We start from the raw sequence: 16,700 nt of genomic DNA, 5'->3' as shown, positions 1-16,700 counted from the left end.
ATTAAAACAGGAAAAAGGACAAGCAGGATATACTACACGAAGGAAAGTAACAAAGTAAAATACTGATAAATTCATCTATTTAAAAAAATTAGCTGAAGTTCATAAACACATTCCAGGTTTGCAACACAAAATGTTCTATTTTTCTTCTTAATTTGGAGCAGAGGTCAGCAAGCCACAGCCTCTACCTACAAGACTCTAGCCCTCTGCTGTGTGGTTTTATAAATGAATTTTTATTGAAACACAGCCACTCATCACTTACACAGTCTATGACTGCTTTCACACCAAGATGGAGAGTTTGGAGTAGTTGCCACAGAGACCTTAAGGCCCACAAGTCTAAAACATTGACCATCTGCTCCTTCACAGAAAAAGTTTGCTGACTCCTAATGCTGACAGTGTAAACAAAAGTAAAAGTTAAGTCATGAAGCAAATCCTCAAATTCTTTACAAAATAGTAGTTTTAAGATCAGACTACAAATAAAAATCCTGAGTTGAAGTTCTAGATAAGTCACTCGATACATGCACGGTCTTGAGCAAAGTCACTCTTGAAAACGCTGAGTTTATAATACCAAGATAAAAGATATTTTCCAGTTGACTTACCTAATATTCTTGTCATTGTTCAATAAGAAACGACCCAGGATGTTTATGGCTAGGACCTAAAGAGAAATAGCATAGGTTAAAATCTAAGAAAATTAAACACTTATGTTGGTTAAGGATCACCTCCTGGCCTCGGATTGTGCAAACTATTTAAAGGTGATCGTTTGTATTTCTATAGATGGCTAGCAAAAAACAAAAACAAAACTAAACTAAAATCTGAAGGCAAACTCATAAAATCATATTCTATTTCAACAGTAATTGCTGGAAGATTATGTTTTAAAGTTTTTATACTGTTAGTGGAAGAACAATATTGGCACAGCCTCACTGGAGAAAAATCTGGCAATAATCATACATATTTTAAACATCTCCTCTGCTTCAACAATTCCACTTCTAGAAATTTATCTGAAAAACACACTTGTACATATGCACAAGAATCTACTGCAACACTATCTGTAATCACAAATGACTGGAGACATCCTAAGCGTCCATTACTAGCAAATTTGTTAAGTACACTATGGCACATCCACACAACGGAGTACCATGCAGCCATTAGGATTCTGACACAAGCTACAACACGGATGAACCTTGAAGACATTATGTTAAGTGAAATAAGCCAGCTACAAAAGGACAATACTCTATGACTCCACTTATATGAGGTATCTAGACAGAAAGTAGAATGATGGATGCCAGGCGTTAGAGGTAGGGAATAATGGAAAGTTATTGTTTAATGGGTACACAGTTTCAGTTTGGGAAGACAAAGAAGTTCAAAAGATTCATGGTGGTGTTGGTTGCAAAACAATGTGAACGTACTTAACGCCACCTGAACCACAGACTTGAAAATGGTTAACTTTTATATTATGTATATTCCACCATTTTTTTTAATGGGAATGGTCTCTATACATGAATATGGACTACCTCCAAGATAATGTTAAGTGAAAAGAAGAGTAAGGTGCAGGACTATACACACACACACACACACACACACACACACACACATATATGTTGTTATTTTGCTTGAAAGGGAGGGAGAGGAAGAGAACTAACCTAAGTTACTTTGGTTAAGTTATCTGGATACTGGAATGTTAAAGACAAAAAGAACTGTATACATTTAAATATTGGACTGTATTTAGTAAATCTGTTACTTTCAAGGCTATGAGCTAGCGACTCTTATACCAGTAAGATTGAAAGAATGAATAAATTCATGAGGGGGAACTCTCCTTACAGAAGAATTCCAATTATTTAATGAGGAAAAAATGAGGCAAATAGAAAAGTATCACTGGAACACCACCCTAATAACTACTGCAGACAAGATGCTCTGATGGATATTAAAATGGGTGGGCAAAAAGTATGAGAATAGAGTATCTGCATAGTCTCAAAAGTGTCTCCCTCAAACTATTTTTAATTACAAAGGAAAAAATAACAACTTTACAGTGAAGAGACATAACAGACACCACCTTAACCAAATGATCAAGGTTAGTATCACCAGTAATGAGACAAATAGAGAACATGTACCTCCTGATATGATACTGAGCACATCACTTCTGTGGTGGTCTTGCCAAAAAAGCATGACCTCAATCTAATTATGAGAAAATATCAGAGAGGCCAAATTAAGGGACATTCTACAAAGTAACTGATCAGTACTCTTCGGAAGTATCAAAGTCATGAAAAGACATAGAAAGATGAAGGAACGGCCGTAGATTGAAGGACACTAAAGAGACATGACAATTAAATGCAATGTGGGATCAAGGATCGGCTCCTCAAACAGAAAAATGGCAAAGGTAGAAAAACTAGTGAAATCTGACTCAATTCTGTAATTTAGTACGGTACCAATATTAACTTCTTAGTTTTGATAATTATCTCTAGTTATGCACAATGTTAACATTAGGGGAAACTGAGTGAAGGGTATATGGGAACTCTGAACTATTTCCACTATTTTCTGTAAGTCTAAAATTATCACCAGAACAAAAGTTTCAAAAAGTGGGGAAGAGAAGAATACATATGTACAGACACATTTTCTCATTTCTGAAAAAATACATGAGAAAAGGATTACGATATTCCCCACTAGAAGAATGTGAAAGCTACAGGCAAATATTTCCCTCCCTATACACCTCTGGTACTGTTTTAGTTTTTTTAAGTGTTCATTTCTTTAAACACACACACACACACACACACACACACACACACACAAATATTTAAGAAAAACAAATTAACTCAAATATGATGTCTTGTTTGGAGTGATGAATACAATTCAAATCATGGCTCTAATAAAAGCTTATTTTGAAATGTTTTCTTCACTCAACAGTATCTATATGTCTAACTATACCTAAGAGCTTCCAAACTTTATTATAATAAATATTAAAAGACTTCAATGGGGGCGCCTGGGTGGCACAGCGGTTAAGCGTCTGCCTTCGGCTCAGGGCGTGATCCCGGCGTTATGGGATCGAGCCCCACGTCAGGCTCCTCCGCTATGAGCCTGCTTCTTCCTCTCCCACTCCCCCTGCTCGTGTTCCCTCTCTCGCTGGCTGTCTCTATCTCTGTCGAATAAATAAATAAATAAAAATCTTTAAAAAAAAAAAAAAAAAGACTTCAATGGAGGGAATGATAGTTCAGATACCAAAACAAAGCATTATACATTTTGCATCACTTTCCTAAAATTAATTTCCAAATGCAATTCATTTCTAAAGTACTCAAGTCTAAGTTATTTATTCTGATTGAAATATTTAGGGAAAAGATTAAAAAAGACTTACTCGCAGTCCACTCTCTGACTTAATATCCATGATAGTCAAAACCGTTTCATAAAGAATAGCATTTCCTACATTTTTACTAGTCTCCGTATTTGTGGCAACCTGAAAAGTCGCAAGAGGGCAGTACGTAAGTGATAAAACAACACTTCTGAAAAATATCCAGAGGTAACAAGAGACATTTTGTGACTGATTACAGCCACCAATGAGGAAACACAAATAAACACTACTCCATCTAACCGCCATCATTCTGCTCCCCGCTACACTAAAATGAAGATTTAATATAATGCAGATTGAGTCTACTCACCTGTGCTAATATATCATTCATAGCTTCACTTGAGTCATCATCATTTCGTCCTAAAATTCTTAATAACCGCAAAATTCGTACCTAACGGGCAAAACATGATTAATGTCAACAAAGTATGCCTGGCACAAAGGAACTTACTTGGTATGAAACTCAAATAACTTAAATGTTAAGTCTCAGATCCCATTAGAAATGCTCAAAATTCAAACAGAAGAACTTCAATAAACATTACCTTTAGAGAAGTAATAAATACTTTAATGTCTGAATGAACTAATTAGACAATCCACACTTCATCACTCCACAGCTAAAGGATACCCACCACCCAGAGAGCTATAATATATTGATAAGTCAAGTCTCTATGCAATAGATATTACATATTACAACTATAATTTTATTCTATTAATCTAGTACAGAACCGTGTCACTATTCACTTAATGTAATTCATTTAATCAGTTAACTATCAAATTTCTACCGACACAAATTTAAAGAGGAAAGAAACAATCTATTCCAAAGTAAGTATTAAATTCATTTCTCAAAAATTTTCTTTCAACCTCACCTGCAAAAAGGGGTCACTGATACCAGAAACATCATGTTCTGGTGAATATCCCGACATGATGAGGTTCTTTAGAATACGAACTAATTGGGGCACAAGCTGCAGAGAAGAAAGATACATCAAAAACAGTGAACATCAAAGAATTTCTCATGAATAGGCAGGTAATTTGGCTTTAAAAAAAGGGTGGTCTGAATCTAAGAAAATTCTACTGATACCATATGCTGGCATACTGCTGATGCTTGATAAATATAACTTAGGAGTATTTAGGCCAAGAACACAAGAAGGAATATGTATTTTATCTGAATTAAAAACAAATGACTTTTTTACTCCAGAGTTATATATGCAAAGATACTACAAATAACAGGCGGTCAGAAAGCCTATGGGAACCAAGTCAAACAGATGCCTACAGGGAATACTGCATTTCTACTTCTACAGAACTTGACATACCTACGTAACACAAACATGTTCGGTTTTTATCCATTCAAACACTTGGATATAAAACATTATCACCAAAAATACTGGTGATCTTATTAAAATTACAGTTTTAAAATACACTATCTCAAACAGAGAAAAAAATTCTTTCTCAAGACAGGGCTAGTTAAATTCTTTTCCAACAAACAACAGGGAATACAAAAGCCTCCAACATTGACCAAGTGGAAAAGACACATGAAAAATTGTATTTTTCACCTTAAGAAGATACCAAGGCCATGAATAATTTCCTTTCTCTATTCTTAACTCATAAGATAAAATTTTTGGTAAAACTGTATTTCAGCACTTAATTACACACTTTGTTTCCTGCTTTCTTGTCTTATCTTGTTAATGAAACTATACATTCCTTATGGTCAGAATTCCCTCTTGTCCTTCCTTTATTTTGTCCATTAGAGATGTAATACATAGTAGAGGCAATTTTTTGGCTGAGCTGAACTTTAAAATACTTTATTTTTTTAATGCTTCAAATATTATCATTCATTTCATTCTGCTGATCAAGCACTTAATCTTAAATCCTATTTCAAAATGTGTGCCACAATGGGAATTTTTCCAGGCTCCAACTAAAAACTCAATTTAACTACATAAACAACTCTAATCACTTAAAATTAAGAAAACAAGTGTCCAAAGTGAAGTGAATTGCATCTCTTTTGGAGGCAATCAGAACAGCCCCAACCAATTCGCTGCAACTCAATTACTTTTTCTCACTGTGTTCTGGCTCTGTTCCTCCTTATGCCTCAACTCTAAAAGGGGATCAGGATCGAAACAAAGGCCAAGGTATGCCCAAGGAATGCACTCACAACACTGAGGCCACTTTTAAATATAAGAACATAATCTGTATGAATTTAAAGAAGTTTGGCCATAACACTTCAGAATTAAGTGATTCATAAGCCATCTAAACAAAATTCTAACTTGGACAACTGCAAGATTAAAACAAACCTAAGTTATGGTGACCTGTAAATTCTAAACAGGATCCCCATTAAATCCGTCAACTGTGGGCAGATTTATATTAGAGGTAAGAATAATATAAATTTGTAAAGTGCTTTAAAATGTAATAAAGCCGGGATCACCTAGTTACCAAGCTCTGCACAAAAAGTGGCTCACCCTGCATCCTTCCCAATGGCCTCCTTTTTCGTACTACACATGTCCCTAATTATTTGTTTAATCTGATTTCTTGGAGAAGTCTTTTTTCCTTGGGCTACTAAATTCAGAAATTTTTTTATTCACTGACAAAAGACCAGCACACCACATAAAATTGCCCTGAGACAAAAAGCACAAATGTCTAAATGTTTAACATACAAATTCTTGGAACCCAGCTTTATTTTTCAGACAAAATGCAAGTCACTAAAACTTATGACAAGACAAACAAAATAAGGTGACAAAGGGAAAGGCTGCAGCCATGAAAATCAGTTGATGCCCTCCCACTCTACCTCAAAATCCTTTTCATATCCCAAAACTTTCAGGCGAGATTAAGTGCAGGTAAGGGGGAAATAAAAGCTCTACGTCTGAACTGAGAGCTTAGAAGTACATACAGAGCTTTTTATAAAGTATGAGGTTACCCACACATGGTTCTAAAATATCTACTTCAAAAAGAAGCAATGTTTTGTGCCAAGGCTCCAAACTGATCTGGAACTGCCATCACCAAAGCCACTGGTGGCTTTGAAACAATTCAAAGTTTCTCAAGTGAAGATGAAGAAAAGGCAGAGAAGGAGGCTTAGAATTCAGGAAAGGCTGCAACTGAAATCCAAGGCTGACTTTGGAGTGAGGAGTTTAAGTGACAAGACAAAAACTGGACTAGGGAGTTAGCCAAAAATGCTAGAACAAATAACTCAATAGTGTTACGCACAGCTTCAGCATTAGTGTATTTTTAAAAGCCACATTTGTGGATGGATGCACAAAAGCTACTAAGGACCTAATGCCAGCATGCACCATCTAAAAGAGGGTTAATTCTTACCTTTTCATTCTAACATACAGCAGGATTCCAAATAGACAACAGGAACAAAACATACAAAGCAAGCATTAGGGACAGATACGGGCCTCATACTATTTTACAATAATTTAATCAAGACATGAACATCTAGGGGGAAAAAAGCCAAAAAAAGAACTGCTAAAGAGCCTCATTAGATCTAAATACAAAGTAAGCCCCAATTTATCAAGTGATCAGCACCTTATAAAGGAATTAAATGCATGTAAGTACCCAAAGTACAGTCTTTCCCACGCCTCCTTACTACTATATTCTAAAAAGCCAGTGAAGAAAACAAAAATTTCCACTCCAGAATGCTGTAAGAGAGGGAGGGGGGAACTTAAGAAAGCTAGACTTCAGTCACCGGTCAATAGTCTAAAACGAATAGAAGGTGACCCTGTGTTACATAAAAGCAATGTCAAATTTCACTTTGCAGTTTTCACCTTAAAAAAAAAGAATTTTACCTGCCTTTAAAAACACACCACACACACACACACACACACACACACACACACACACACACACACAATTCCTGTTTGTAATTTGACCTCAGGTTACATTTCCTGACTTCAATGTGAAAACAGCAGATAAAGCATATAAGAGTTTGGTAGGTCTGCCAACACTGAGAGAAGACTTCTATTATGAAAGGGAAGACACAGTACTACTGCCAGTTCTTATATGCCTAAATCTGGCTTCCAGCCCTACCACACAGCAGGGCTGGTCAAGTCTTTTATTCAGCTCCGTAACTTCCTTTCAAAAGAAAATTCGTAAGTGAGAAAATCATGTACTTTTCAGGAAAATCATTTTTCAATCAAGAAAGGCTTAGGCATACAGAATGGTACCTACCTTTCTGAAATGTGCAAGCATGTCTGGGCTTCGTTCACACATTTCTGTGAGGAGGACTACAGATGTGTGAAGGACACCTGAAATGTAAAAGCAAACGAAAACTAAAAATGAGGCTATATATTATTCAACTTCATAGAACAGGGCTTTGAGATCCGACGGTCAATTCCAAAAGGACTGTTGCTACTTTTGTTTTTTAATTTCCTGAAGAAGCTAAGCACTGAGGTAAATACAAAGGTTTAATAGATGCCTGATTTAATACTGGTCAAGTCAATTAAATAACTGACCAAGGTAATTGCTAAAAAATGAAAACCAACACAACACACATGTCTCTCCATCTGAGACTACCTGTAAAGGCATACTCAGTCACTATAAGCTAGGTATCACCTGCCCTGTACTTAATAAGCTGTTAGCTGAGATCTGATCATTCAAAAAGTAAAAATCTTATTAACATTTTAAATTTCCAGATAAAATGAATCAAAACTCCAAGGTAATTATGGATGACAAAGTGAATATGCTTGTTCCAAAGTAAAAACAATAGTTTCCACTAACAAGAAATAAGTACCCTAACCACTCATTTGTTCAACAAGCTTATTTTGAGCCTTCTAGGAACAGGACCGAATTAATAAAATTAAATATACCTTATCACTTTTTCTCTAAGCATTTAGTAGGACACATGAATTTTCTTTATTCAGAACTTGTTTCACTGACTTCAAAACAAGAATAAAATGTTTGGGAAAGAACAGCCATGTTCCATTTAATTTCTCTCAAGTTTTATATAAATATATCTGAGTACCCATTATAATTTCCTGTTGCAAGTAACCTAAAGATTTTCATAAATCTTACACTCCTACCACAAGGCAATAAAAAATAATGTTTTTTCTATTATAAGACAGCCAGAAAATCAAAGTGTTTTACATATGAAAAGTCAAGGCTAGGATCATTTGTGTATTACACTATTATTAACTTAACACAGTATTTTTAATATAGTAAAAGAGGACCAAAAATGAAAACCAAGTTTACTACGAAAGAATCAATCTCTAATTATAAAAGTAAGACATCAGAGAAGAGAGATCTGACCTATCAGCCCTTCCTGGAAAAGTGTCTAAGCACAGTAAAAAGGCAAGTCCACTGCACTCAAAGAGAAGGCCCAAACTGCCTGAAGCCTTTTCTCTTTCCTCTTTTCCCTCAATACTTCGCAAGCACATCCAAATCACATTACCATGGTTCTTTTCATTCAATAAATTTTTTGTTGCTGGTAAAAACATCTCCATAAGTTCAGGAACCTTCCTGATGACATGAACAGCACATAGTGCTGCCTATAAAGAAAAAGGACAAAAGATTTATTTCAATTAAGTCAGGACAAATAATCTTACAAAAAATAACACCAACAAAAAAACGTTTAGTTTTTAGTTCACCTACTGAAAGAAGAAAGAAGTTAGACATCAGATTTATTATATATTAACTGGTTACGACTTTTCAATTTATACTATTTCATTAATGAGAACTTTTAGCTCACCTGTCCCTTTGTTCATGTATTACTAAATAAGTGGACAAAAACTTCCTAGACTAGACCATGGTTAACATGAATTTATCAAACAAATCAAATATAACTTCTGTGGAGTTTTACAGAGTAAAAAATAAAGACTTCCCATCTGTGATACTCATTCTTCTAAGACGACCAAAAGGTTTTATAAAAATACCATGCAATTTAAAGATCTACTACTACTGTTACTTTTAATACCTGTATCTTCCCCAATTCATTCTCTGCTGATATCAAGAAAATCATTTGATAATTAACTAGCCTCTACTGAAGAAAAGATGGTCTTGGCTTGTTCACTGGAAAGAAAGGTACAAAGACTGATTTTGATTACGCCTGCCAAAAGTAACCGTAACTGCTATTTGTTGGAGTTAAATACCACAAAAGTTTAGATAACAAGAAAAGATTTCAGCTAATTCTTCCCAAGTTATGTTTGGAGGAAAAAAGATATTTTTTCCAATCCACAGAAGTGTTTTATTTAATGAAATAATGTGCTTTCTGAATAAGAGCAGCCCACTCATACTTTAAGAGAAAGCACTGGCTTTGGTTCACAATCATCGTTAACAGTTCGTGATCCTGGAAAACAACTTGGCCCTTGCAATGTCGTTTCACACCATTAATGTGGAGGCACAGTGAATGTCAACCAGGCAACAGTTAAGTGTTCACTTCTTGGAAGTTCTAAATTTTATACCTTTGTTTATGAAGGTTACAGGGTTCAAGCACAATTTTAAAAAACATAAAATGTTTGTATCAACATATAAAAGTAAGAGATTAGGATCAATGTCTTCCATTACTATTCCATTTAGATATACCAATTTAGAAAGTGTGTTCCAGATCATTCTCTAATAATTATCTAGGTCCCAATGGAACTGCACTTCCAGAGACTCAAAGGCACTAATACAAAGATATGGACATTAATTATTAGAATAAAAGTAAATTCTTAAAGTTCTGTGCATTATCACTTTGTTTAATATTCTTTAGAATCTGGTAAATTAGGAAGTAATAAGGTATCTAGGATATCCAGTAACATTTGTTTATAAATCATTTCCTTGAAAAAAGAAAAATTAAGGGAAGAATTAGTGTTCACAATTACCAATTGGAGTTAATTAGCAATTAAAAAAACCCACCTCCAAAATTAGTATAAAAACAGATTTTGATTTATAAACACTTGACTCATATATAATCATTTAAAATATATTTACTGCAGAGAAAGATAGGTAATACTATTATCAGAGCTCTCAAAAATAATTTGCCTCCCCATCTCCATTATATTCCCTAATCCAAATGCAGACATTTGGTTTCATTAAAAGTTACCTTTTTTCTTAAGTAAGAATTGGAGGTTTTCAGGAGTTTCTCTACCTCTCCTGCAAGATCTCTGCACATCTCTGAAGAGCCCATGCAGCCAAGGGTACAAAGTGCTAGCCCCTGTACATATTGCGTGCTATGATTAAGATCACTGCAAAAGAACAGAAAAAGGTAGAAATGAACATGCTTTTCCTGGTGCTCCCCATAAAGAAGCTTCACCATCTAATGAGGTAGCTCTGAATGATTCACAATTTCTGTAGTAAGGAAAATAATTAATAGGATTGTTTGCTGTAAAAACATGTTTGCTTTATTACAAATTACCAATATAGTGAACTGATTTACAGTGCCTCCTACAGGCTTACAATTCCATGTTTCTAAATACCAAAGTAACAGAAATTCGACAACATGTTATCTGTTGAAGACAAACTACTTCAGAAAACTCAGCAAACCAATGAAAGTGAAAGCCAACAAAGACAGAAATGTGAAGCACAACTGTATCTTTAAAAGATTTTTGGGGGTGCCTGGGTGGCTCAGTCAAGTAAGGGTCTGACTCTTGATTTCATTTCAGGTCATGATCTCAGGGTCGTGAGATCGAGCCCAGCATCGGGCTCCATGCTGGGCAAGGAGCCTGCTTAAGACTCTCTCTCTCCCTCTCCTGCCACCCCCCCAGCCCCCCACCACACCCCCGATTTTAATATGCTCTACTACTAATCACTTAAAAAAGACAAAATATATATATACATCAACCAATACCTTTAAAAAAAAAAATCAGGAAACAGTCCCCACTACTAGAGCATTTAAGATGACCTATATATCACAACAAAAATACTGTGAAACCTCTAACCTTAGGTATAGCCTTAACCTTGATGCCACATTAATTTTTACACTTTCATGTATTCAAAAGAAGAAAAAAACAGTAACTAGAAAAATTAGCTAATTAAACCACCTTTAACAAACTAAGCTAGGTATTTACACTGAGGTCCAGTATCTGGTGATACAGATATACAAAATCCTATCTGTAAAAGACATTGACTACTGTACAAAATTATTTACAAACTAGCCAGGAAGTACACCTTCAGAAAAGCTGAAATATTAAAAGCTTAAACCAGTAAATTCATCTATATATTATAATCAACTTCTATTCAGAGGCTGAGTTATTGTACGAGTTATGCTACTTCTACCAGCTTTAAGAGCACTTGAATATTCTTTAGTTAGTGGTTCTCAGGGCTTTCGGTGGTTAATGGATCTCAGGAAGCCCCCAAGACTGTTTCAGGGGGTCCATGAGAGCCAAACTATTTTTACAATACTAACTCATTATTTGCCAACTGTATTGACATTTGCACTAATGATGCAAAAGCTGTGGTGGGGAAAATTACTGGCACATTACAAATCAGAGTAGTGGCACCAAACTGTACTAGTAGTCATTGTATTCACTGCCACATGCACACAGAGGAAGGAATGAAGGAAGGAAGAAAAGAAGGAAGGGAGGGAGGGAGGGAATGAGTCTGTTTGTTCAACTTAAGACTGCCTGTGACAAAGCAGTAAAAAAGATTAGTTTTATTAAATCTTGACTCAAATGCATACTGTTAAATATTGTGTGATGAAACAGGAAGTATGCATAAAGAACTTCTGCACACTGAAGTGGCAATCTCAGAGAAAAGCACTTGTGCACTTGCAAGCTAAACTATGAACTTTTTATTTATTTATTTTTTTTTTTTTTAAAGATTTTATTTATTTATTTGACAGAGATAGAGACAGCCAGCGAGAGAGGGAACACAAGCAGGGGGAGTGGGAGAGGAAGAAGCAGGCTCATAACGGAGGAGCCTGATGCGGGACTCGATCGCAGAACGCCGGGATCACGCCCTCAGCCGAAGGCAGACGCTTAACTGCTGTGCCACCCAGCTGCCCCTGAACTTTTTATTTTTAAGTTTTTTGTTTTTTTTTTTTTTTTTGAGAGAGAGAGAGTACAAGCAGGAGGGACAGAGGGAGAGGGAGAAGCAGGCTCCCAGCCGAGCAGGGAACCTGATGTGGGCTCGATCCCAGGACTCTGAGATCATAACCTGAGTCAAAGGCAGAAGCTTAACCGAGTGAGCCACCGAGGCGCCCGCATGAACGTTTCAAATGTATATGATTTTTATACGAAAAATAACTGACAGACAACTATAATTATTAAGATTTGGGTATCTGGCAGACAACTTCTGGAAAGAGAGCCACGTTAGCCTATCACTTCAAGAGCAACAACTGACAATATTTGTTGCCAACGATAAAATCAAAGCTTTGAAGTGAGAGTCAGAATTTTGGAAAATTTGTATTGCCATGATGAACTTCACAGTCTGTCACTACTTTAACTCAGCCAATTTTTCCCAAATGACTTAGGCCTGGTGTGACAAATGTATACATGAGTAAAACATTCCAAGTGGGAAACACACCAGTGGGTTTAATATAACAAAGTACCAAACTTCACTGATATGGTTTCAAATTCCACACTGTAACTAATCCTTAAGAAACTACCACTTATGGAGTTTTGGTATAGTATCAAAGAAGAATATCCACTTATTTGAAAGGCTATTAAAGTCCTCTTCCTTTTTCTAACTACATTATCTGTGAAAGGCCGGATATTCTTCATATATTTCAATCAAAACATAACACAAGAAATTGAAGGCAGAAGCAAACATGACATCTGGCTGCCTTCCATTAGTCCAGATGTTTAAAGATTTACAAAAATGTGAAATAATGCTAATTTTCTCATTCGAATTATTTTTGTTGGAAAATAGTTTATTTCTCACTGAAAACAGTATTTACGTTAACATGTAAAGGGTTCATTACTGGTAATTTTAAATGAAATAATAAATGGTTTTAATCTTCCCTGAACAAAGAAAGGAAAAGATGGTAAAGCATAAATTAGCCAGGTTTGCTACTTTATAAGAATTTGAGTATTTAAGATAAAAATTACTGATAAGGGGCACCTGGGTGGCTCAGTCAGTTAAGTGTCCAATTCTTGATTTTGGCTCAGGTCATGATCTCAGGGTTGTGAGATAAAGCCCCGAGTCAGGCTCTGAGCTGGGCATGGAGCCTGCTTAAGATTATCTCTCTCCAGGGCACATGGATGGCTCAGTCGGTAACTGTCTGCCTTTGGCTTGGGTCATGATCCCAGGGTCCTGGGATCAAGTCCCGAGTCAAGCTCCTAGCTCAGTGGGGAGTCTACTTCTCCCTCTCCCTATCCCTCTGCCTGCCACTCTCCCTGCTTGTGCTCGCTCTCCTTCTGTCAAATAAATAAATAAAATCTTAAAAAAAAATGAGATTCTCTCCCCTCTCCCTTTGCCCCCCCCCCCACCAGCGCTCACCCCTCTTGCCCTCTCTCTCTCTCTCTCTCAAAAAAAAATTTTCTTTCTGGTAAAAATAATGTTTATGTCTTAACTACAACTTTACCATTTAGGCTCCCAGTTTCCAAGAATATTTAGTTGACTTTTCATTAATTTTTCAATGATTAAGAACATTTGCATAATGCAAGCTCCTAAAATATCATATCCAAGTTTTAAAGATTCCAAGATCTTTAATTGTTTAGAGCTTTTCTAGGCCAATGAACAATGAGGGAAACATTCATTATTTTTATTTAAGATTTTATTTATTTGTCAGAGAGAAAGCACAGCAGCAAGAACGTCAGGAAGCGGGAGAAGCAGGCTACCAGCTGAGCAAGGAGCCCAATACAGGACTCGATCCCAGGACTCTAGGATCATGAACTGAGCCAAAGGCAGAGGCTTAACTGACTAAGCCACCCAGGCATCCCCAGAAGCATTCATTATTAAACATAAAAACCACTGATACACTATGACGCCCTATAATACAAACAAAAAACAAAAAAACCCTCATAAAACAAACAAATCCACTCGTTAACAAATATTTTTAAAAAACAAAACTAAATGATCCAAAGTCCTTTAACTTGAGCTTAGACTAGGTGCCAGATCAATTCCCAACTATTAGTTCTCTCTAAAAAAGTTCACTTGAGGCTTGGCTAGGTCTCATTAAAATTCAAAACAAAGATTTCTTCTTTACCTATGTACTTCATTCTTCAATTTTAATCAAGCTATAAACCTATACTTGAGTTTGGTATTAACTCTTTAATATAAACTTGCTGCTAAGCAGAACTGCCAAATCATTAGCATGTGATTGAAGGCTTAAGTAATAAGGGCAACAGAGCATGCAAGAACAAAAATTAAAGAAACTCTCAGAGGCCGAGCCAGAGTAAATTTATAAAAGAGTCATGCTGAACATGTAGAATGTAACCTCTATAACACCAAGGATCCCTGCCAATTTTTTTTCATTCTCCCTCCCCAGAACTTGTAACAGCTCCTGGCACACAACAGGTATACAATAAATACTTGCTGAATAAATGAATCAACTTAGTATTTTCATTAGTATTTATTTCAAGGCCAAAAGATAAGATTCTCCCAAAATTAAGTGCACAGACTCCATGTATTTACATGACAGACTCTATATTTACAACCAAATCATAATTCTCATTTTGGGATTTTCCATTATCCATTGGAAAATTTTAAAGTAGAACATTATTGACCACAGAAAAGTATAAGAGTTCAATACTACAAATGTGATAACCTATATTCCCTGCTTCCACTTTCTGTCAAACAAATATTACAGACGAAAAAGAAATCTACACAAGGAGATTAAACCAATAGACACACCAAAACCAAACTAAAACAAACCAAAAAGTACCTTTAACTGGTAAGGCCATCAGAACTTCCATAACTTTCGAATAGACATTTGCTGTAAGAGGGATGCTGGGAAGAACTGCTAATTCCCCTGCTTGGCTACTCTAATTCCTCCATATATAGCAAGCACTTCTCAATTTGTAAGTTAAACAAACATGACTGGACTAGTAAAGCACTCATTAGAGGAAAAAAGACATACACAAAAATTCACAGGGCTAAGTATAATTTCATGCAACTAAAATCTTGAATTAGACCACTAACAAGCAAGACCTCTCCTTTTACCTTTAAATGGTATTTACTCAGAACATACAGTGGTAATTCTTTAATAAATGTAGCAATTCATTACTCACAATATTCAAGGTCCTGGAAATATAACGTAAGAAAGCTCTGATTTACCAATACTTTTTCTATTCCATGTAGGTCCAAATTCTTGTTTCATTGCTAAACTGTGTTCCTATGCCTGAAGATGTACAGCAATGCCTTCATTTAATTAAATTATCCCCTACCGGGATGCCTGGGTGGCTCAGTCGGTTAAGTGTTCAACTCTTGATTTCGGTTCAGGTCATGATCTCGGGGTTGTGGGATGGAGCCCCGCATCAGACTCTGCACTCAGCTCGGAGTCTGCTGGAGATTCTCTCTCTTCCCTCACCCTCCCTTCTACTCCCACCCCCGCTTGCATGCGCTCTCTCTCTCAAATAAATAAACAAAATCTTAAAAAATGACAATAAATATTCCCCTACAGAAGTTTTAATCCTTTGCTTACCCTCTTTACATATAACCTACAAGAGCAATTCAAATATATTCTAGACAGTAAATAAAATCAATAAATAGAAACTCTTGATGTCATAATTATAAGAAAACTTTAAAAACGAAAGTCTTTAAAAGAAGGAAAAGTAAGACTTACTTCTTGATACAGTTTGTCATGAGGAGATGGACATCTTGTCTTTCATCTAACAGCAGCATTGCCCCTAAATAGCCAATGCGTTTGTCTGTGAATTTTTGAGAGGCGATAAGTTTGAGGCACTCCAACTGCAAATTTAAACAAAAGAAAAGAAATTAAGAAATTGCTACCACAATCAGGAAGGAATGTGGAATCAGTGGATGGCTAAAATAAGTAGATGTCAAATCACCTAAGATCTTCAGATATCTTGATAATAGATACCAAGTTCTGGAACAGATCATCTTAGCAAGATCCTATGATATATGCTATCCAAATAATCTATGAGGTTTACTTTACTTCCAAAGATTGAAATAAATACTTACAAGTATTATAATAAAATATAAATAAACCCAATTCTTAATTTAATCCCCAGATTGTACTAAATGAGCACCTAGCTTATGCATATATTTATGGCCTGTTTCCTATTTTGAATAGCAAAAAACTCAGTAACTGGAAATACACCAAAATGCCAAACACCATCTTAAACATCAGGAATATACAACTGAAAAAGAGACAAACTAACTTTAATACAATGTGGAAAGTGCTGTATTTAGGGCGTGAACCAAGTAGTAGGGAGAAGTAAGAGTTTAGCATATGAGGAATAAAAATACAGAGGAAAAAAAAAAAAGCCAGAGGAAATTTCAGGAGTGGAATTAACCTAGAATGTTTTATATGACTTTTGTTTACGTAACTGATAAAAATCCT

General features: G+C 35.7%; 1 protein-coding gene across 1 annotated transcript in view; it reads right to left on the bottom strand.

The window, feature by feature from the left end:
* AP1G1 (adaptor related protein complex 1 subunit gamma 1) overlaps nucleotides 1-16,700 on the bottom strand; it is a 75,684-nt gene that overhangs the window by 25,611 nt on the left and 33,373 nt on the right. The window contains exons 3-10 of the mRNA XM_008702382.2: nucleotides 15,960-16,084; nucleotides 10,338-10,479; nucleotides 8,706-8,802; nucleotides 7,487-7,563; nucleotides 4,195-4,290; nucleotides 3,642-3,722; nucleotides 3,341-3,439; nucleotides 597-652 (exon numbers count right to left, since the gene is read on the bottom strand). Coding sequence (XP_008700604.1) covers nucleotides 597-652; nucleotides 3,341-3,439; nucleotides 3,642-3,722; nucleotides 4,195-4,290; nucleotides 7,487-7,563; nucleotides 8,706-8,802; nucleotides 10,338-10,479; nucleotides 15,960-16,084 — 773 coding nt within the window. The remainder of the gene's footprint in view (nucleotides 1-596; nucleotides 653-3,340; nucleotides 3,440-3,641; nucleotides 3,723-4,194; nucleotides 4,291-7,486; nucleotides 7,564-8,705; nucleotides 8,803-10,337; nucleotides 10,480-15,959; nucleotides 16,085-16,700) is intronic.

This window comes from Ursus maritimus, unplaced genomic scaffold, assembly GCF_017311325.1.
Source record: "Ursus maritimus isolate PB19 unplaced genomic scaffold, ASM1731132v1 scaffold_19, whole genome shotgun sequence".
Taxonomy (NCBI): domain Eukaryota; kingdom Metazoa; phylum Chordata; class Mammalia; order Carnivora; family Ursidae; genus Ursus; species Ursus maritimus.
The sequence above is the reverse complement of the archived record's forward strand: the minus strand, read 5'-3'. Positions and strand labels throughout refer to the sequence as shown.